At 39.1% G+C, this 23,291-nt stretch overlaps 1 protein-coding gene across 15 annotated transcripts in view; it reads right to left on the reverse strand.

The window, feature by feature from the left end:
• SIK3 (SIK family kinase 3) overlaps positions 1-23,291 on the reverse strand; it is a 252,127-nt gene that overhangs the window by 93,554 nt on the left and 135,282 nt on the right. For 14 of the 15 annotated variants that reach the window (XR_010147689.1, XR_010147688.1, XR_008538156.2 and 11 more), the window contains exons 2-3: positions 18,691-18,807; positions 15,796-15,859 (exon numbers count right to left, since the gene is read on the reverse strand). Coding sequence is in view for 11 of the 15 variants with exons in the window: in XM_016922035.4 (XP_016777524.3) it covers positions 15,796-15,859; positions 18,691-18,807 (181 nt within the window). In the remaining 4 variants the exon portion in view is untranslated. Of the gene's footprint in view, positions 1-15,795; positions 15,860-18,690; positions 18,808-23,291 lie in introns of those variants that run through there. The other variant, XM_016922038.3, reaches the window with a different exon arrangement.

Here is a 23,291-nt window from a genome sequence, read left to right on the forward strand (position 1 = left end):
AGAGGGGAGAAGAGGGGAGAAGAGAGGAGAGGAGAGGAGAAGAGAAGGAGAGAAAAAGAAAAGGAAAAGGAAAAGAAGGGGAGGGGAGGGGACGGGAGGGGAGGGGAGGGGAGGGAAGGGGAGGGAACCAAACCAGAATTCCTAGGAGAAATGTTTGATTCCATGTCTGGTACAGGAAATGTTCAAGATAAGCATAGGACATCTTGCCTAAAAGCAACAAAAATATCAAAGACTATTGAGCTCACATCAAAAGGACACAGAAGTCAGCCTGAAGAGGCTCCAGGCTCCCACTGGCTAAGTGGAATAATTTCAGTTTCAAAAGAAGAATGACTTAATAGACTGAAGCACATAAAATATACTAAAACCCATAATTGCATAATTATGTTACAAAATAGAAAACCAACTTCCTTAGTGTCCACTGGAGATTGCAGAGAACCAATTCATTATTCTAAAAACTGATACATAAGGAAAAGAAAGAATCAAGCATTTATCTTGTCATTACTATAATTTCTAAGTAGTTTATAAGGCAAAGTTCTTTACAGAAGAAGAATAACTCATAAATGTTGAATGAATGAGAGAATTCAAATAATCACCATTTTGCAACTTCTTTTTTGTTTTGTTTTGTTTTTAAGACAAGTCTCACTCTGTCACCCAGGCTGTAGTGCCATGGTGCGGACTCAGCTCACTGCAACCTCCGCCTCCTGGGTTCAAGCAATTCTCCTGCCTCAGCCTCCCGAGTAGCTGGGATTACAGGTGTGCATCACCACGGCTGGCTAATTTTTGTATTTTCAATAGAGACAAGGTTTCACCATGTTGGTCAGGCTGGTCTGAAAATCCTGACCTCGTGATCCACCTGCCTCGGCCTCCCAAAGTGCTGGGATTACAGGTGTGAGCCACCAAGCCCGGCCTTGCAACTTCTAATGAAATAGCTAGGCAACTAAATGACAGGAGTAGATAAAACATTACGTAAAAGACTGATGGGAAACTTTATAAAGGATCAATTTGGTGAACAATAACTATACCTGCAGATTATTCTAAGTATCACTAAAAGTGGGAAAATCAGATATTATACAACTCTTGAAGTGATGCAATAAAAAACTATGGAGCACTCCTGCTTCCCCTCCAAAAACTGAACTAAGCAAATTCCTAAATATAACTTCCACTTTCCAAGAAACACTGAACTACGGGAACATGTTGAATGACACAATAAATATATGACCAGCCAAATTCCAAATGTAGGACATTTTTTAAGACAATCCAGTTTCTTACATAAATAGATAGCATAGAAAAAAAGTAAATGTTTGTAGGGAAGAGATGAGGTTGTCACAGATTATTTAAAAATTTAGATTATAAAAAATTTAAGACATTTTTCAACTCAATGGATGTATGCATTTGTTGCATCGTAATTTGTACAAACTATAAGAAGCTGTTTTGAAACATCTGCAGAAAGCTAAACATGCCCTGGCTATTACATGATAGTAAGGAATTACTGTCAATGCTGTTGTATGTAAGAATGGCATTGTAGACTTTGGTTTTGATTATGAAAGAACAACTGATATTGAATTTACTTTACCTAACTATAGAAGCTGGGCTGTTTGTAGACACTGGATAATAACAAACACAGGGTTATGATTTTCAGAGAAAGTAAATGTTAATGTAGGAGCCAGGCAAAAATATTCCTTTAATTTTTTTTTTTTTTTTTTTTTTTTTTTTTTTTGAGACAGAGTCTCACTCTGTCACCCAGGCTGGAGTGCAGTGGTGCGATCTTGGCTCACTGCAACCTCTGCCTCCCATATTCAAGTGATTCTTGTACCTCAGCCTCCCGAGTAGGTGGGACTATAGGCGTGTGTCACCACGCCCAGCTAATTTTTGTATTTTTTAGTAAAGACGGGGTTTCAACATGTTGGCCAGGCTGGTCTTGAACTCCTGATCTCAAGTGATCCGCCCATCTCAGCCTCCCAAAGTGCTGGGATTACAGAAGTGAGCCACCATGCCTGGCCCTTTGGGATTTACATATACTCAATACAGCAAAAATAATTTGATTTGTTCTCTGGGGCTCTTATTTTTATGTCATGGTAGAAATGACTGGATGATCAGACTATAAATGAATGTTTTAGTGTAAAGTGAGGTCAAAGCACAGGTGGCTTCCTCATACATCTTGGCCAGTTACAATATAAATGCTGGTCACAGACCCGCCCCCGCCAGCTCCCCTCCTTCATCCATGCATCTCTCCACTTGCACACTCCTGGTGGGGGCATTAAAAAAAAAAAGGATAAATAAATAAAATAAATGTTAGTCATATCTGATATTAAGAAAACAGAACAAAAAATGAATAATAATAAATGGGAAATTAATTAGGGAAATAAATGCAAGTCAATTATTTTGATTCAGAGTGACTAAAGTTCAGTAGCATGGTTACTTGCTTGTTAGGAGAGCCTTAGAAAATAGCTAAGTTTTTGTTTGTTTGTTTGTTTTGTTTTGATTTTTTTGAGATGGAGCCTCGCTCTGTCCCCCAGGCTGGAGTGCAGTGGCGCAATCTCGGCTCACTGCAAGCTCGGCCTCCTGGGTTCAGGCCATTTTCCTGCCTCAGCCTCCCAAGTAGTTGGGACCACAGGTGCCCACCACCATGCTCGGCTAATTTTTTGTATTTTCGGTAGAGACGGGCTTTCACCATGTTAGCCAGGATGGTCTCAATCTCCTGACCTCGTGATCCACCCGCCTCAGCCTCCCAAAGTGCTGGGATTACAGGCGTGAGCCACCGCGCCTGGCCGAAAATAGCTTTTTTAATAATCAAAGGAGTAAATAACCTAGTGGGAAAATGGTAGTTTAGTTGTGAAGACATAAAGGATGCTGCGGATTAAATAAAAACATGTAAAAAAAAAAAAAAAGCCACAACAAACCAGTACATAGTAGTGTTCAAACAAATGTGTTGTATTCTTGAACTTCCAGGCAGTCACAAGATAAAATAACCTATGTGAAACACTTAACACAGTATCTTGTACACAATGGTTATGCAAGTTAGTCTTTCTGATCCTCTGTCCTAATAGTTTTTGAGTGACCCATGGCATAAATGAATGGCTTTGTGAGAAGTTCAGGGTTCCATACATGTTGGCACCATTAAGAAATGTTATTTTTAAGACACTGAGAATGTTCATAATAAATCATACACATTTCAACAGACTCCTCTTAAATTAGTAATTTGTTTTAAATGCCCATGAGTTCTGCCTGGTATTCAGGAAATTTTGCTTGATAAAGTGCTGGATTTATGACTTCATGGTCTCAAATAGGAAGTTTGGGGATATATATCTAAAGATATCAGAGTGTGGAAGTTTTAAATTATAAATTTAGTGGTTTACAAAACTAACCAGTTTCTCAATTCTGTTTGTAACATTAAACAAACCCACACTGTCATCACTGCTCCTTCATAATATAAGGCTGAATAGTATGCAAAAATAAACTGGATAAGTCAATTGAATGAGTAATAAATATTCATGAAATAACCATTTACTGAAGTCTATTTATTACACTGCTTAGAATTCATAATCTTCAATATGTCTTTCTCTACACAGTTACCCAAAAAAGGTGCTTTCCCCATGTGAAAAACTCATTTAACTAAGATGTTATTAAGTAACATGCAAATTCCATGCTTGACTTGGTTATATTTCATTATGACACAATGAAATACATTTACTGAGTGCCTACTATATGTTAGACACTACATTAAACAAGGAAGACACAGATGAATAAAACTTAAACGCCATAATCAGCAATCCAGTGATGTCCTTTCATTCACTTAGTATTTTATTCAACTTATCAATAAATATTTATGGAACATGCATTCCCTGTAGGCACTATTTTGAGTATTGAAGATTTGGTAGGAAACAAAAATGACAAAGTCTTTAATGGCACGTAAATTTTATTGACTCAAGACAGTAAAAAAACAAATAAATATATGTCAGTTCATGATAAAAAACAAAAAGAAAAGTAAAGCAAGACAGAGACTACAGAGCAATGGGCCAGTAGGAAGAATGAGATTTTAGACAGCATGGTGAGCAAAGACCTCTCTAATGAGATAACATTTGATAAGAGACTGGCAAGAAACAGGAGAGACAGCCATGTGGATATGTAGGAAAAGAGTAATTCAGGAAGAAGAAATGGAATATATGGTCTTAAAGCGGGAGCACAGCGAAGGGTTTAATGAAAAAGAAAGATGCCGATGTGAGGAGGAGAGTGCTAGGAGCTGTGGTGAGAGACAGCTGGAGACCAAATTATATAATCTTATAGGCTATAGTAGGAATTATAAATTTATTCCAAATAGATGGGAAAGCCAACAGAAGTAGCTCAGTGGTAAGGTCCCACTTGAATTTTAAAAGAATCCTTCTAGCTATAATCGGGGGGGACGTCAGGGCAGATTCAGAGAGACTATTTAAAGGCTACTGCAGTGATCTTAGCAAGACATGATGGTGGCTTAGACCAGATTGGTAGTTATAGGGGTGGTGATAAGTGATTGAATTCAGCATATATAGTCTTCCCTCTCTATCTGTGGGCACCATATTCATGGATTCAATCAAGCCCCTTGGAAAATAGTCAAAGGAAAAAGAAATGGACCAGAGTCTAAATTACCAGTAAAAGACAGACTTAGAAATGAAAAAAAAAAATTACTTCAAAAAGTGCTATAGGAGAGGTATGTTCAAAGTGAAGAAAAAAAGGCAATTAGCTATTTGGCAAAATCAGAGCAGAGTTCACAGGGGGAATAACATTTGAGATGGGTCACAAAAGTTAAGGAGGGACAAAAAGGGCAAAGAAGGGCAGCAGGGCTTTCACATCGGGGCCGACACCTCCCATTGATAATCACTTTTCCAACCAACTCCTCTAAGACTAGCAATTCCTTTACAGGCCTCTTGAGGTAAAAAGGGACAATATTCCACCAGGGATTAGGAATTAATGTAACCTCTTCAAGGTCTCCACTAACAATACTACGCCATATGCTTGGGCAGCTGGTATACTCCCTTTCTGCCTCTCTTGCCTTCACATTCATCAAAGACACTCACCGAAACCTAGTTTGTAGTCTATTGCGCCCTCCACTCAAATTCTGCCATCACCTAGGGAATGCGAACATCAATGAGGATAACTTATTTGACAGTTTGCTTCATGGTTCCTTTAGCCTTCTTTCTATCCGGTGACCTAGAACTCTACCAATGTATAGCAACTATTCCTATGGCCACATCTTGAACTTGTCTTTGCTTGACATTATTTTAACTCTGAAATTCTAAACTTCCCCCTCTCTTATCTTAACCTTCTAAATTAGCACTATCAAATAAAATACAATGTGTGCCATTTATATAATTTCAGATTTTCTTGTAATCACATTTAAAAGTAAAAAAAAAAAAGCACTCATTTTGAAAATCAGTAGCTTACTTTAACCAAATACATCAAAAGATCATTTCAGAATGTAATCAATAAAAATAATAGCAATGAGATAGGGTACCTTCTTTTTTCATACTACGTCTTCAAAATCCACTGTGTATTTTATACTTTATAAGCGTATCACAACTAAAATACTAAGCTGTCTATAGCCAAGGTGTAATGTAGTTTTATCAAAATAAGAGTTGTGTTTAATAGAAAAATATTTTAGACTCTGCAGAGTGAAGAACTTGGCCTTGCCCAAAGAGAAGGCCTGGCCTTCCCTTGGCTTCTGGGAAGCAGTCTCTGGGTTCTTGGAATGTTATGTCTGCTCGGAGTGTCTCTGTCTGGGAGCCTTGGGTCATGCCAGAGAGTCTAATAACATGATTTAGGCTGGGATTCGCCACACCCATATAGTCTCAGGGTAGAGGCTGGATATACATTGTTGGCTGCACAACAGCGTGACTTGACGTGTGGGCTTTGGGTCACGAGCATCAGTTGACCGAGACACACAGATCAATCATGTGAGCAATCAATCAATCAATCAGGCTTATGTAAAATAAAAACACTGAACACAGAGGCTGGGCTGAGCTTCCCTGATGGGTACTGCTCTGTACACAATGTAACACATCAATACCAGGAGTGTAACATATCTTGTATCCACATGGAAAGGACAACAAAAGTTCTGCATTTCGTACTTCTCCTGGACTCTGCACTTCCTTCCCTGGCTGATTTTAATCTGTATCCTTTACCTGTATTAAACCAAACTGGGAGTATATTAGCTTTCAGTGAATTTTGTGAATCCTTCTAGCTATTTATCAAACTGAACCAGTTTTGGGAATTTCCTGAACTTGTAGGTGACAGCAGAGTGAGGGGTGATCTTAGAGACTGTGCTCTCTTAGTTTGTAGTTGGCTAACTCTCACAGCTGGCCTAAAACTTTTCATAATACCTCAGTTTTTAAATTTAAATGTAAATTAAATTCAAAACTCAGTTCCTCAGGGGCACTAGCTACATTTCTTTTTTCTTTTTTTTTTTTTTTTGAGACGGAGTCTCGCTCTGTCCCGTAGGCTGGAGTGCAGTGGCTCGATCTCGACTCACTGCAAGCTCCGCCTCCCAGGTTCACAACATTCTCCTGCCTCAGCCTCCTGAGTAGCTGGGACTACAGGCGTCCGCCACCACACCTGGCTCATTTTTTGTATTTTTAGTAGAGACAGGGTTTCACCATGTTAGCCAGGATGGTCTCAATCTCCTGACCTCGTGATACGCCCGCCTCAGCCTCCCAAAGTGCTGGGATTACAGGCATGAGCACAATAGCAACATGTGGACAGCGGCTGTCGTGTTGGGCAGTGTAGTTTTAGACTTTCATCTCTCCAACCTTCATATGCCCAACACACTAACACACTTGCTTTTCAACTTCATCTAGACCTGTAGCTTCATGAATTTTATTTTATTTTATTTTTTTAAAATAACAGAGAATTTCTCCATGTTGCCCAGGCTGGTCTCAAACTCCTGGGCTCCAGTGATCCGCCTGCCTGGGCCTCCCAAAGTGCTGGGATTACAGGTATGATCCACCATGCCCAGCCAGCTTTAAAAATTCTTATTTAAGATCAGTCATCCTGGTCTCACTTGCCTTCCCAACCCACTTCAGCCTAAGCCCAAAAGCCCACACTTTAATTACATTATTGCTAGTGGCCTCAAAATGCTTGTCACCTGTTGCCTCTTCATTTGCACATGTCATGTAAACTCTAAATGGGATCAGTCCAATTGTCTGTCTTATTCAATTTACACACAGGTAATTGAGCATTGGTGGTAGGGGAAAAAAATCACTCAATTCTGTATAATGGAATAACAAGTTAACTGTTTCCTATCTCTAAGGCCTTTAATCAACTCATTTAGCTATTCTTAATTGCCCTCTCTCTCATTCCTCCCTGCAGCTAATTTCACTTTCTCCATGCTGATGCAGGTCTCTACCCTCTCACCCTTAATTCATCTGATAACATAATCTGCTACTCTCAATAGAAAATTATATGAAAAGCATGAAACATCTTTTTCACATTCTTCTACCTAAAAAATTACCTACACCCACATGCATCCTTTATCTTCTATCCTTCTTCATGTGCAAGGCTAATTTCTTGCAATTATGCTCATCCCTCAGTTCCTCATTGATCTTGCTTTAGAGATTGTTTTCCATATCAATTATTTTCAAACTCATCTTCCCCACTACTGCATCTTCAACCTCAACCTGTAATCAAGTCTCATATTTAAACAAATCAAAATAAAACAAACCCCTCCTTATTTCCTGTCAAGTATCAAGAGGGTCTGAGATCTCACCATTTTTGCAAGCTAATAACTCAACCTGCCACAAATACATGGATGACGGCAGAAGATAGGAAACCCCTCTGTCAGAGACAAAAGACTTTGTCACTTACGGCACAGCAAGCAGCATGAACATCAACATATTTGCTTCAGTTCCCCAAGCCCTAATTTTCACAGGGCACTGCAAAGGGGTCCAGATGACGCCTACACACACAGTCGGGTCCATTATAGGAGAGGAACCCTGAGCTTGGAGCTTAGGGTATCTTTCACACTGGGCAATAAACAGATCTTTGAGCTGTGGAGGGAGATACTATCTCTATCTGTCAAGGGTGCTCACTATATAAACATCCTTGAGAAAACAGTCTAGAACAAAGGCAGTCAGTGCCTTACTCATGAAACATGAAGAAATGTGAGATATCCGTGGAGAACTCTCTCCCAACATCCTTGCTTCCTGTACAAACTACTGTCTTCTCCCTTCTTTCCTTCAGAGCAATGCTTCTCAAAATAGCACCCAATGCCTCCACTTCTTTAACATCTGTCTCCACCTCTGCCATTTTATTAATATTTCCCTAGCCAGGCCGGGAGCGTTGGCTCACGCCTGTAATCCCAGCACTTTGGGAGGCTGAGGCGGGCAGATCACGAGGTCAGGATATCAAGACCATCCTGGCTAACATGGTGAAACCCCGTCTCTACTAAAAATACAAAAAATTAGCCGGGCATAGTGGCGAGTGCCTGTAGTCCCAGCTACTTGGGAGACTGAGGCTCAATGGCCTGAACCTGGGACGTGGAGCTTGCAGTGAGCCGAGATTGCGCCACTGCACTCCAGCATGGCCACAGAGTGAGATTTCGTCTCAAAAAAATATATATATATAATATATAATATATAAATAATTATATTTATATATTATATATAATTATAAATTACATTTATATATTATATATAATTATTTATATATTTTATATATTATATATAATTATTTATATATTTTATATATTATTATTTATATATTATATATATATATAAAGTCAGAGAATATGCTACATGTCAACATGTTCTAGCAGTCAGAGAAAGGAGGCCCAGCAAAAGATACTAAGAAGGAACAGTCCGAACAATAGAAGAATCAGAAGTTGAACATTTGTGGAAGTCAAAACTAAGAGCTTTAGAAGGAAACAGTCAAGAATTCAGATGCTACAAAGAGGTCAAATGAAGTAAAGACTATCAATTTGCAACCAGAACACCATTTTTTACTTTAGCTAGGGAAATATATATATATATATATGTACGTATGTATGTATTTTTTTTTGAGACAGAGTCTTGCTCTTTTGCCCAGGCTGGAGTGCGGTGGCGCGATCTCGGCTCACTGCAAGTTCCGCCTCCCAGGTTCACGCCATTCTCCTGCCTCAGCCTCCCGAGTAGCTGGGACTACAGGTGCCCACCACCTCGCCCAGCTAATTTTTTGTATTTTTAGTAGAGACAGGGTTTCACCGTGTTAGCCAGGATGGTCTCATCTCCTGACCTCGTGATCTGCCCGTCTCAGCCTCCCAAAGTGCTGGGATTACAGGCATGAGCCTCCGTGCTCGGCCTCTATTTCTTCTTAAGTCAGTTGTTTCAACAGTTGGTATCTTTCTAGGAATTTGTCCATTTCATCTAAGCTGACTTTTTTTTTTTTGAGACAGGGTCTCACTCTGTTGCCCAGGCTGGAGTGCAGTGGTGCAATCATAGCTCACTGCAACCTCCACCTCCTAGGCTCAGGTGATCCTCCCACTTCAGCCTCTCGAGTAGCTGGGACTACAGGTGTGCACCACCATGCATGGCTAATTTTTTTTTTTTTTTTTTTGTAGAGATGGTGTTTCACCATGTTGCCCAGGCCGGTCTTGAACTCCTGAGGTCAAGCAATCCACCCACCTCAGCCCCCCAAAGTGCTAGGATTATAGGCATGAGCCACCAAGCCCAGCTGATTTGTTGATGTATAGTTGTTCATAATATTCCTTTATAATCATTTTTATTTTTTTTAAGACAGGGTCTTGCTCTGTTGCCCAGGCTGAAATGCATTGGCACAATCATGGCTCACTGCAGCCTTGACATCCTGGGCTCAAGTGATCCTCCTGCCTCAGCCTCCTAAGTAGCTGGGACCACAGGCTCATGCTACCACATCCGGCTAATTTTTTATGTTTAGTAGAAATGAGGTCTCACTATGTTGTCCATGCTGGTACTGAACTCCTGGGCTAAAGCAATCCTCTCACCTCAGCATACCAAAGTGCTGGGATTATAGGCATGAGTCACCATGCCCAGCCCATTTTTATTTCTTAAGGGACTGTAGTAATGTTCCTTTCTTTCACTTCTGATTCTAGTCATTTCAGTCTTCTCTTTTTTTCTTCTCTCTCTCGTCAATCTAGCTAAAGATCTGTCAATGTTGTCGATTTTTTCAAAGAACTATCTTTTGGTTTCACTGATATCCTCTATTGTTTTTCTATTCTCTATTTCATAATTTCTGCTATAATCTTTATTTCCTTCTTTCTGCTTGGCTTCAAGACACTAGAAGAGGAAGAACAAACTAAAACTGAAGCAAGCAGAAAGAAGGAAATAACAAATATTATAGCAGAAATTATGAAATAGAGAATAGAAAAACAACCAACTATAATGGAATGAAATTGGAAATCAAGAGTAGGAAACATTCGGGAAATTCACAAATATGTGAAAATAAAAACAACACACTAATAAATAAATAATGAAATAAATAAGACATCAAAAGTGAATTCAGAAAATACTTTCAAATGAATGAAAATGAAAATACGGCATACTAAAACTCATGATATGCAGCCAAAGCATGCTTAGAGGGAAATTTATAGCTGTAAAATGCCCATAGTTAGAAAGATCTCATATCAATAACCTAAGGAGCTATGACTACAGGCGCATGCCACCATGCCCAGCTAAAAGCTAGATTCTTCTAGTGAAGTTTATTTCTCCATATTTACAGTGTTCAGACTCTAATGTGATTCCTCTGGAACAGGCAGCTTCGGTATGCCTACAGTTAGTTACCTTGGGATCACAGTGTTTTTGCTAGGACTTTCTTCCTCTCATTTCATGACCATACCCAGCCGTTAAACTCCACTGGTTGCTGGCTGATTGCCCTTTTGTTTTGAATAATGCCTTGGGGCACAAATTGGTCTACAAACAATACAATCAAATTCTGGTTCCTTTGAAGAAATAATTTTTGCCATCAGTGTTTTTTTGTTTTATTTTTGTTTTTATTTAAGACAGGGTCTCCCTATGTTGCCTATGCTGACCTCCAACTCCTAGGCTCGAGCCATCCTCCTGCCTGAATAGCTAGAATTACAGGTGTGCACCCAGCCAGTGATTTATTTTTATTCTAATCCCAGAGAAGCTCTTTCTAAATTAATTCATTGGTTCTCTCCCTGCGAACTAGCAAACCTACCATTTGGCCTGTTTCATGAATCTCTTCTCAAATGTCCTTTACCACAACCTCCACTGTTCTTTTTCTTTTTTCTTTTCCCTCTACTGTTCTTGAGAGTACAATCAGGTTTGAACTTCTTCACTCCCTGTTGCAAATGAAGTCAGTTCCTTTGGGAAGAAATTAGGAGCTGTTTTATGGTTTGTTTTTCTCCACAGGTAAAAATCTCAGAGTTAGGGCTCTGAAGCTGGGGTTGGGGACAACAGCAAACTTCTCTGAGTGACGCTCCCACTCTAGGAACTGAGAGTTTGGTGGATGGAGAGCGGGGGAGGACAGCAGCCTGGGGTCCTCTCAGCTTGCCTCTCCTAGCAGCAAAAGACAGTGAAACCACTGTCTTAATACCCAAGGCAAGAGTGATCTGGGTCCTAGTATTCTCGGCATACCTGATCAAGTTCCACAAGTGGGGGCTGAGTAGAAGAAGGGGCCCCCATCTCTTAACTGCACTTCTCCAGGACTCAGCAATAGGCAGCTCAGGGCAGAATGAGAATTGCTGATGTCCAAATCCTCCTGGGAAGAAAGCTGCTATTCAGATGCTGGAGAGAATTGAGGAGAAGTGACAAATAAAAATTACAGGAGACCACTGTTTTCGAATAAACTTCTGCACTAGGCACCAACAGACCAAACTAAATATCAAAATGGAGTCACTCATGCTAAAGTTCCAAAGCGAAAACTAGGTTGTTATCTGACCTGAGAAATCAGGAGAAAGAGATAACAGCCAATTTCCCAAACAGCCCAGTCTAAAATCTTTAACTGGCACAATGATGAAGTTCCCTCTGCTTTAATCCTTACTAAAAAAGGTAGCCCGAAGTAACCTGATGTTAACTGGTTAATTTTCTATTGTTCTGTTTAAAAGTAACCAATACACTGTTCAGACTTCTTAAGCCCTTCTGTCCATAAGCCAAACTCTTCTGCTCAACTTACTGGAACACTTATTCTATGAAATGAAATGTTGTCCGATTCTAGAATCGCAAATAAAGCCAACTGGGATCATCAAACTGAACTTGTAATTTTGTCTTTTGACAGAAGGAAGCCCTGCGTTCTTGGCTGCAGTAGCCTGGACGGGAATTTCCACCTTGCTGACCAGACTTTGTTTCTTACTGAATTTGCATAGATGTTCTTGAATAATGTTCCTTCATTTTCTGCTTACTCTTAGGACGATTTCCAGAGACTTTAAATGACTGGGTTTTGTTTTCTTTAATAGTTTTCACTTGTTTCAGCAAGCAAGGCAGGTCAGCAGAGCTCCTCACACCTTGACGGCAGAAGTTGATCTCTCTCTCACATGAAGGCGTAAGGAAGCACTGTGCTAGAGCTCTATATATGCGATCTCATTTAATCTTCACAACTATAATACAAATATTCTAGATCTTACCTTATACAGACCTGGAACCTGTGCACCAGAATCATCTAGTAATTTGCTCTAAGTAAAAGGGCAAATAGGTGACAGAGATCTGATTCAAACCTAGGTCTAAATACATCCAAAGCCCAGGTTTTCTTGACTAAGCCCCTTTCATCTTTTTTACACAGACATTTTTAAAAATCAGAGCTCATGAGACAGTTCTATCCCTGTGCAGTCTCAATAATTTCTTTAGGTAATACACTATTTTCTTCCACATCTGGATCTTTTATAATAATATTACTTAATAGTATCAATAATAACATTTCAAATTCTATTGTTATATATTACATAATATGTGTTACAATATATAATTATAGGTTGGTGCAAAAGTAATTGCGGTTTTTGCCATTACTTTCAATGACAAAAGCCACAATTACTTCTGCACCAACCTAAAATATTTTGTTTTTAAAATAACATTATCAGAAGTGGTATTCTGTTTGTTCATCCCTTGAGGTACATTCACACGAAGTCCAGGACCAAGAAACTGATCTCTCTAATACTGCTTCCTGCTGGGTGCAGTGGCTCATGCCTATAATCCCAACACTTTGGGAGACCAAGGCAGGAGGATTGCTACAGCCCAGGAGTTCAAAACCAGCCTGGGCAACATAATGAGACCTAATCGCTATAAAAATTTAAAAATTAGCCTGGCATGGTGGTGAATACCTATAGTCGCAGCTACTCAGGAAGCTAAGGCAGGAGGATTACTTGAGCCCAGGAAGCTGGGGGTGCACTGAGCTGTGATCCCGTTACTGCACTTCACCTGGTCAACAGAGCAAGACCCTAGCTCAAAAAAGAATAAATAAATAAATAAATAAATAAATAAATAAATAAATAAAATCTGCTTTCTTAAAGAGTAAGGTAGATTGATGTGCCCTGTGTTTGGGTCTTTTTTTATTACAAACATTAAGATGACATGATCTTTTTTCTCCCCAAATTACCATTGTTTCCCCACCAATAAATGTCGTTCTATGAAATAAAATACCTAACAGGCAGCTCAAGGATTTGGGAGATGTTTGACTTTTTATAGAATAAAACTTGTAAAAAGGTATCTTCCAGCCTGAACAATATAGTGAGACCCCCGTCTCTACTAAAAATTTAAAAATTAGCCAGATATGGTAGTGCACAGCTATAGTATCAGCTACTCAGATGGCTGAGGCAGGAGGATCACTTGAGCCCAGGAGTTCGAGGCTGCAGTGAGCTAGGATTGCACCACTGCATTCCAGCCAGGGCAGCAGAGCAACACCTTGTCCAAAGAAAAAAACCTTATCTAGATAATGAAAGTTTTCTATTTGCCTTTGTATACACTTGTGATCTTAATTAAGGCAGGTTTATCATAACATGTCCCTGGAATGTCAGACCATAGTATAGTCTCCCAATAACATGACTGCTATTTCTCTCTCTCCAAATATTCTCTCTTGTGCTTTCATTTTCTGGTTCATAAATTTCCATATAACCATGCCCTCCAGGAAGATTTCCCTGATCTCCAAGAGTTAACCAAACTGCCATCTGCACTACTGTTCTCTACTATACAGAGTTTTACAGTTTCCATTCTCATCTTCAAAGTAATATGTTGATTTCCCTGTCTGTTTTCCACCAGATTTCTCCACGGAAAGGAAAACCAGTGTCTTAATTGAGTCAGCATCTCCAAGGCACATGATTGGCATATAATTATCATACATACTGAAGGCCTACTATACCTTCTTGACAAACAATGCTATCCTTCAAATCTTGTAATGCTTTCATTTCTTTAAAATAAAGTATCCCCTCCCATACTATATTGAGTATAAATTTCTATCACCATTAGCTTTGACATTAACTAATCACATATACAAAGCCAATTAAATATAAAATTAAGAAATAATGATACCTCTTTTAAAAAGGACTAGCACTTACCCTAAAGATACTTTGACACACAAAAACACACTAGATCGCTAGGGAAACTTTAAAAACACAAACACACACACACACACACATCCATGCAGCCACAACTGACTAGTCATTAATAAGAAGATTCATTTTAAAAGTGATTCTATGCTTTTAAATACATTTTATCGTGCAGCAAGGAGCAAATGTTTAAAATAAAAATTTAAAAATTTTAAATTAGCAAGTGTTCATATTGATAAATTTTTTTTTTTTTTTTTTTTTTTTTTTGAGACGGAGTCTCGCTCTGTCGCCCAGGCTGGAGTGCAGTGGCGCGATCTCGGCTCACTGCAAGCTCCGCCTCCCGGGTTCACGCCATTCTCCTGCCTCAGCCTCCCGAGTAGCTGGGACTACAGGCGCCCGCTACCACGCCCGGCTAATTTTTTGTATTTTTAGTAGAGACGGGGTTTCACCGTGTTAGCCAGGATGGTCTCGATCTCCTGACCTCGTGATCCGCCCGCCTCGGCCTCCCAAAGTGCTGGGATTACAGGCGTGAGCCACCGCGCCCGGCCGATAAATTTTTTTTTTAATGAGGAAATTAGACAAATAAAGTATATAAAGAAACTTTTCTCTGTAGTTAGTTGCCAAAAGAAAAAATAAAAGACATATCAATTTAGATTTGGAAGTTTACCCTTTAACTCTACTTGGCTCCATTTATCACTGTTAGAAAAAAAATCGTTTTGTCAGTTTTTAGCATCTTAAAAATCAGATTTGTCAGTAACAAAGTCTCTTATTTCTGACATTGTGCTAAAGCTAAGTGTGAGAGGAAAATATAGCTACTGAAGGCAGAACCCCCAAAATTACAAGAATCATTGAGGGGAACTGTGAACACATGGTAAATAATATAGTTACATGTTATATTTAAACAAAGTTTAAGGAACGCACTCGGGTGAGATTATGTGCTCTAAGTGGCTCTTTCTGACACAACAGAGGCCCACACACTTGTGTGAGTTCTGTCGCACTTGGTAACCTCAATTAAAACCTGCAAACAGGAAAGACCCTAAGTCCCACGTTCAGAAAGGATGCTTGTTTTTGGAGATCTTTAATCTCAACTGTCAGCGCCTGACTGAAATAAACAAAACACCTTTGCTAAGGAAACAAATGTGTTAAAGGGATTTTACTAGATTAATCAAAACAAATTAAAATGCCTTTGTTGATAGAAAATGGCAGGATTGAAGAACAGCATCAAGTGACTGCTGCTCAAGTGACAAAGGCACTGAACAGCTATTTTAGGTTTGCCATAGTGTGCTCAATAGCTGTTTAAAGAATGCAATAAATGTACTTACCAAATATTTCCCCTCCACTAGCATATTCTGTCACCAGATAAATCATCCGTTCTGTCTCCATAACCTGGTGCAAAGGCAGGAAAGTGACAGACAGTGACACAAATGACAGGCTGATACAGGAAGAGAAACTAATGACTCCTCTTTTTTCATTTGAAATATTAATAACCACTATAGATTAAAGAAAATTTAAAACATTTTTGGGGAAACAAATATAAATGTTATTAAGAAGAAAGGGAAAATTAGATATTCCTCCAAGTTCTTAAAAGTAGGAAACATTTATTGCTTGAGAGAGATAGGCTTTTTGATGTTCCATGAGGTCTCTGCAATCTCTTAAGCTCCATAAAACTGAGAGGCAAAGAAGTTGTCAAGAACCAAAACTTAAATTTCAGATTCAACATCAATCATCTGAAGCACAAAAATGCCCTATCAAATTAAAAAAAAAAAAAAACTAAAGCAAAAAAAAGCCTTTGGGGAAAATAATGGGAATCACATAAGAACGCCACAGAAATCACATATGTCTTTCTTTTTTTTATAGAAATGACAACTTTCCTTTCCACTGCCCATTTATTTGAAAAAAAGAGAACAGTAATTTAAAATACTCAACCTTTTAAAGTAACGTAAGTGATTTGTGTTTTGTCTTGGTCCCTTTGTTGCTCCTTTTTAAAATTCATTGTAGTATGTTGTCAGTGCTTTCTTCCTTTTTACATTTTCCATCAAACATTTTTAAAAGTAATAATGATTACATACACTCATTATAAAACAAAAGACCAAAGGCTTTCCTCTTCCCAATCTCCTCCATCTCAATCCCCAGAGGAACACTGTTCACTGCTTATTGTATATCTTTCTACAACAGTGCTGTCCAATAGAAATATAATATGAACTGCATATATTATTTTAACTTTTCTAGTAGCCACATTTAAAAAGGAAAAAGGAAAAGGTGAAGATAATTCTAATACTACTTTTTATTTACCCCAATATATCCAAAATACTATCATTTCAACAATTCTTTTTAAAATTATTTTTAGTTTTACACTTAAATTAATTAAAACTAAATACAATTAAAAATTCAGTTCCGGCCAGGCGCAGTGGCTCACACCTGTAATCCCAGCACTTTGGGAGGCTGAGGTGGGTGGATCACTTGAGATTAGGAGTTCGAGACCAGCCTGGCCAACACAGTGAAACCCCGTTTCTACTAAAAATACAAAAATTAGCTGGGCGTGGTGGCACATGCCTGTGATCCCAGCTACTTGGGAGGCTGAGGCAGTAGAATCACTTGAACCCAGGAGGCGCAGGCTGCAGTGAGCAGAGATCATGCCACTGCACTCCAGCCCGGGCAACAGAGTGAGACTTCGTCTCAAAAATAAATAAATAAATAAATAAAAATTTAAAAACCCAGCTGCCAGAAAGCAAAATTAAAGCTTGAAAGAAGGCACTGCTCAAAGCTAGCACTGGACCTATGGAAATCCTCATAGGCTAATCTTGGGTAAGACAGGCAAACTTGCAGAATTCAGTTACAAGGGTAATAGCTATAAGTCAACCTCTTGAGAAAGGTCAGCCTAAGCCCCACAATTATTTAAAGATGATTTATTTTAAAAGGTAAGGTCAAGAAATTTATTCAGCCCATCAGGATAGGAAGGAAGCTGAGGTTAGACACCTGTGAGCTCACAGATACAGGTCTTCAGGCAGCACCAGGAAGCTTTCGTAAGTTTGCTTGTGGGGCAGAAGGTAGGCGTTGTTCAACATAATTTAGGCTGATAAATTTCAACAGGTCTGCTCCTGTTGACCTAATTTCATTATGTGAGCAGCTGATGCCAGGGAAGAGCTCTAACGCTGTAGTTTCAACCACACATGTTAACATCGCAACATGTTTTCTTTTCCATAAAACTAAGAGGCTACGAAAGCTTGCCCATAGAGCCTTGGGTGTACTTTCTCCACTCATACACATGGTCCTATGTCTGGGCCAGTAACCATTTACTGCAGACTAACAGCAGCAAAATAACCAAGTGGGTGGCCACGTCCTTCAGAACTAAGAGATGGCTGTTCTGGCAGAAAGCAGCAAGTAGAGTTGGGCCTATGCAGAGGCAAAGTTCTCGGCTGCCAACACATTGCAATTTGAGAAGCATCCCGAAGCCCCACCTCTCCCAAAATATCTCTTTCACCAGCCTGCTAAGGCAAGGTCCTCTCCTATCCCGCTTGAAATTCCAGCCATCAGATTTACTGCTTTTGTAGTTATGCTAGGGAATCATTTTGATGATGGCATGAAATATGCATGTTTCTTGGGAAGACCAAAAAAAAAAAACTAAAATAGAAATCTCTCCTATTGGAGAGATCTGGTCACTTGATCTGGTCTCTTGATTATCAAAGTAATTACTACCTTGGAAAACTAAGTCTACCATCCTATTAGAATAGAAAAGAGGTAGATTTTGATTGATCCAAGAAGCAATCCTTTGCCATAACAATTTATAACATGATCACAGAAACTAGTATTCAAATAATGCTATTAAAAATGTTATATTCATCTCTAACTTTTCACCTCTCTAAATTCTCTTCTTTTTGGGTTTCCCATCCTGTTTTAGAACTCTGAACTAAATAAAATAAATTCTCATCATCTTCTGAATTAACATTTTGTGTAGTTCTTGCTAAGAATGGCATCAAAGTTTAAAGAACAAATTAAAAAGATCTACCTGGGTAAGGAAAACGTACTAGTAAATGGCCAGGGGAAACTTGCCGATACTAAGTGCTGAGCACGTAAACAGAAGGGTAGGAAAGATAGCAGGATTAACATAGAAACAAAAAAAGTCACAGATGTTCACCCACCCACATTTCTTCAAAGGGAGCCATACATACAATATTCTGGGTTCTTTGCAGCTATCTGCTGTACACTAATGATCCTACCTGGTAGAGCCTGATGATATGGGGGTGGCAAAGCATCTTCATAATTTGAACTTCCCGGAAAATCTTCTTCAAGTTTTCTTCATCCAACTGGGTCTTATCTATGATCTTGATAGCAACCTGACAACAGAAGGAAAAAAATTACTCTGATGCATTATTAAAAGCAGTTTACTAAGAAAAATTAGGTTCACTTTAAAACATTACGTTCCATAAAATATAAGCTGCCAGTATTCTGTTTACAGAATGTCAATGAGGAAAATTAATTTACTCTTTTTAAAAAGATAGGAAATGGATTCCTAGCAAGTTGGTCTCAAAGGAACAGACTCCAGAAGCTAATGGGTCTTCTGCCATTTCTTCAATTGCTTATACGGTAAAATCCTATGAAAAAATACTTTATTACTCCATAGATGTCGTTACGGTCTGGGTCAAATCATGTTTCAGTGCAGAGTGGTATATAGGGCCTCTCATTAAGACAAGAAGCTTTAAATAAAATTTAAAAATTTTAAAAAGGCAAGAAGCTTGTATCATAAATACGTGGTGCCTTACTAAGGTTCTATGAGAACTTTCACAGGGGCTTTACACATCTCACCAGATGCTTGTAGAACTCAATAATAATAATAATAGTAGCAGTGATGGTGGTGGCAGCAGCAGTAGCAGCAGCTACCATATACAAAATGTTTACTATGGGCCAGGCATAACTGTTAGTGGTTTGGAAGTACTAACTCATTTAAACCTCCTAACACCCACATTATCATTAACCTTGTTTTAGAAATACAGAAACTGAGGCACACAGAGATTAAGTAATTAACCCAAGATTAAGTAATTTACACCTAGTATGTGGCAGGTGCAGGATTGAACCCTAGGTAGCTTGGCTTTAGAATCAAATTCTTAATAAGAATGTTATAAGAATCTGAAGATCTTTCTTTAGCATACATGCACTGCATCATAAAATATATCTTTCCAATGTGCCCCCTTTTAATAAGATACTCATCAGCAAATACATTTTAATGAAGAATGAATGATGAAGGACTTTTAAAAATTTACTAAATCTAAACTTCCTCAGTGAAATACTTAAAATATTTGTGTTGCTCCAAAATATGTCTATATCTCAGTTTCAATTATGTAATCAGTATGGAAGCAATACTGGTTAGATGAAGAACCTAGACTAGTCAAACTCTAGTCCTCTCCAAATCTTAACATTCTAAGATTCTATGCACCAGAGAGGTAAAGGGAACATATACAGTACTTACTGAGGAAAAAAACAGGAAAACAAAATTACAAAAGTAAAAATGTTTAGCTCAGAGAAATAAAGACTGTTTGGAGCCATACATGGCAGATTATTCAGATGTATAAATGGCTGGCATAAAAGTAACTTTATCTGAAGCTGTTTCAGGTGTTAAAATGAGGACCCACGGGAGAAAGGCAGAGGGAGATAAATTTCAGCTGTACTCAAAGAGCATTCAAGCCATGCCTAACGAGGGAGTGTGATGAAAGGAGCTGGGTGTGGCTGGAGCTACAAGGATTAATCAGACACAGCCTACTTCAAGGAGATCACAGTCTAAAAAGGAAAAAAGATGTGTGGAACTGAAAACAATGCAGCATTGGAAGTACAATCAATGGAGCTATGTACCAGGTATAACAACAGACAGAGGATGGTGAATGACCTTCACCTACAGGAGAAGAGGTAGAAAAAGTCTGGGAAAGACTTGACAAAGAAAGCAGAATTTCACTACAGAGAGAACTGGGATAGGCAGAGAAGAAGGTAGAGAATTTAATGAGGATCTCACCAGCTGCTTGGTTTCCTGTAAGAAGTCTTGGATAATATAACCCTTGACCACCTGCATTTCTACTTCTCCTCATTACTGCACCAGATCACATACAAGACCTTAACTCCACAACTGGTCTAGCATCTGCTCCTGCTTCTCTCAGGACAGCTCCCAAAACAACAACAAAAAAAATCATGGTACACAATGTCTCTTCTTAGAACAAATAGCTTGGTCTTAATAGTCATTATTAATAAAATCTTACATGTGAATGGCACCTTGTAGTGTACAGAATGCTTTCATAAATATAACAAGCTTAGAAACTTGCAGATATATCCCCATAGCAGAGCTGCCAAACAGCTGTAATCCCAGCACTTTGGGAGGCCAAGGAGGGCAGACTGATTGAGTCCAGGAGTTCAAGACCAGCATGGGCAATATGGTGAAACCCCATCTCTACTAAAAAACTTTTTAAAAATTAGCCGAGCATGGTAGCATGTGTCTGTAGTCCTAGCTACTCAGGAGGCTGAGGTGGAAGGACAGTTTGATCCCGGGAGCTGAAGTTGCAGTGAGCTATGATCGTGCCAGCAACAGAATGAGACCCTGTCTCAAAAGAAAAAAAAAAGAACTTCCAAACAAGTGTGTTAGAAATGGGTTACAAGCAATAATGGATCACCTCCAATCTCAACTTTCTGTGCATGCCATGATGTGCAAAAGGTGGGAAGAACTGCTAGGATTTATTTACCTTAATAACAGAGGGCATCAACTGTCTAAGGCCTGTGCCTGAAATCTTCCACCTCTGCCCACCCCCTACTAATTGATGGCATGTACAACGTAACTGGGGAAAAGCGGGTGGCCTTCAGGTTAACTTATGAAATTTGTGCATTCTTTCACCTCCAAGAGATCACAGGGAGTCATATAGTGGGGCCTCCCTGATTCACAAGGCACTCACTCTAAATTTCATTCGCATTCTGAAGCAATAGGATCTTCATAATGGTAAACAGAGATTGTGTGGCTCCCAGTCAGCCACACAATCACGTGGGTAAATAACAATAGAGTGAATTAAATGCATTTCTGACTTACCATATTTTCAACTTATAATGGGTTTATTGGGACGTAACCCATCATAAGTCAAGAAATATCTGTACTAGCAATAATGCCTTTTGTTGGCTATAATTAACAATAATTTATTACATATTTCAAAATGGCTGAAGGAGATTTGAAATGTCACCAACAGAAAGACATGATAAATGTTTGGGGTAATGGATATCCTAATTACCCTGATTTGATCATTACATGTTGTATCCATGCAGCAAAATATCAAATGTACCCCATAAATATGTACTATAATAAATAAATAAATACATACATGAATTTTACAAAGAAATGTACTTCATCTTTTCAGGAAAAATTGCATTGAATATAATCTGTTCTTAGAAGGCACGTACAAAGAAGTTTTAATAGATTAAAACATCAAACTCCTGTCTACTCTTCAGTGAGAGTTCAGATTCCAGAAGACATTGAAAAGTGAGGCTTTGGGCCAGGCACGGTGGTTCACGCCTGTAATTCCAGCACTTTGAGAGTTAAAGGCAGGCGGATGGCTTGAGGCGAGGAGTTCAAGACCAGCCTGGGCAACAAAGTGAGACCTCATCTCTACAAAAAATAAAAAAATTAGCCAGGTGTGGTAGTGTGTGCCTGTAGTCCCAGTTACTCAGGAAGCTGAGACAGAAGGATTGCATGAGCCTAGGCGATCGCTTGAGCCTAGCAAGGGTGAAGTGAGCCGTGATCACACCACTGCATTGCAATCTGTGCAACAGAATGAGACACTTTCTCCAAAACAAAAAAACAAAACAAAACAAAAAAACCAAAGTGAAGCTTTATTTAGCAGTTGAATATAGTACTGAAAGCAAGGACTCTGAAGACAAGATACTTAGATTCAAAATCTTGGAACTATCCCTTAATATATAACCTAGAACAGGTTACTTAATTTTCCAATGGCTCCCTATCTGTAAAATGTGGGCAACAATGGAACCTACTTTAAAGTGATTTTGGGGATTAACAAGGCTAATACATGCAACCTGATTAATATAATGCCTGGCACAGTAAACAGGCAATATATGTTAATTACAGGTAGTGCTGTTGTTATTTTATTTTCTTCTGGAATCAAGCCTTCAACTTTAGGCATTCCTTGGCAAGGATTAGATTTGCTTCACTAAGCAACATAATCCTGGATCTGAAACACATCAATTCCTTATTCAAGGGACAAATTGAGGGACCAAGAAGCAAAATAGCTAACAATTTGTGGGCAGCATTCAGAACCAACTGGCTGCCGCCAGCTGATGTGGGAAGAACATGGAAAGAACAGAGCTGGAAAAAAAATAAACGCATTCCATTCAGGAAAGTCACAGTGAGCCATAGGATGGAACCCACAGCAAGACCTGACCCTGAGGGCTGTGGCAGAGAGACACTGGTCTACTTCTTTACAGCAGGTCAGGCTCCCCTTGCCAACCCTACCTACTATCTAACACCTGAGAGGAGAGAACTTACTGTTGCTTGGCAATGGCATAACTGCCTGATAAGACCACTTAACAGGGAAAGGAACTCAGCTCCTACCTTAGCTGCAAACTGGAAAGTGGGAGTTTTCTAAAAAGCAGAAAAATAAAGTTGGAACAGAGAAACTGCCAAGTCAGACAGCAGGTGGCTGGCACACAGGTGTGATTGTTTTGAGAATATCTAAACAGATAAATGAGTATGAGTTTCACAGCTACAGATTACTGAAGACTATATAATAAAGGTTTTGGTGTAAAGTACACACCAGTTGCTTGAAAAACTGAATGTGTCCAC

Source organism: Pan troglodytes, chromosome 9 (genome assembly GCF_028858775.2).
Source record: "Pan troglodytes isolate AG18354 chromosome 9, NHGRI_mPanTro3-v2.0_pri, whole genome shotgun sequence".
NCBI classification, from domain to species: Eukaryota; Metazoa; Chordata; class Mammalia; order Primates; family Hominidae; genus Pan; species Pan troglodytes.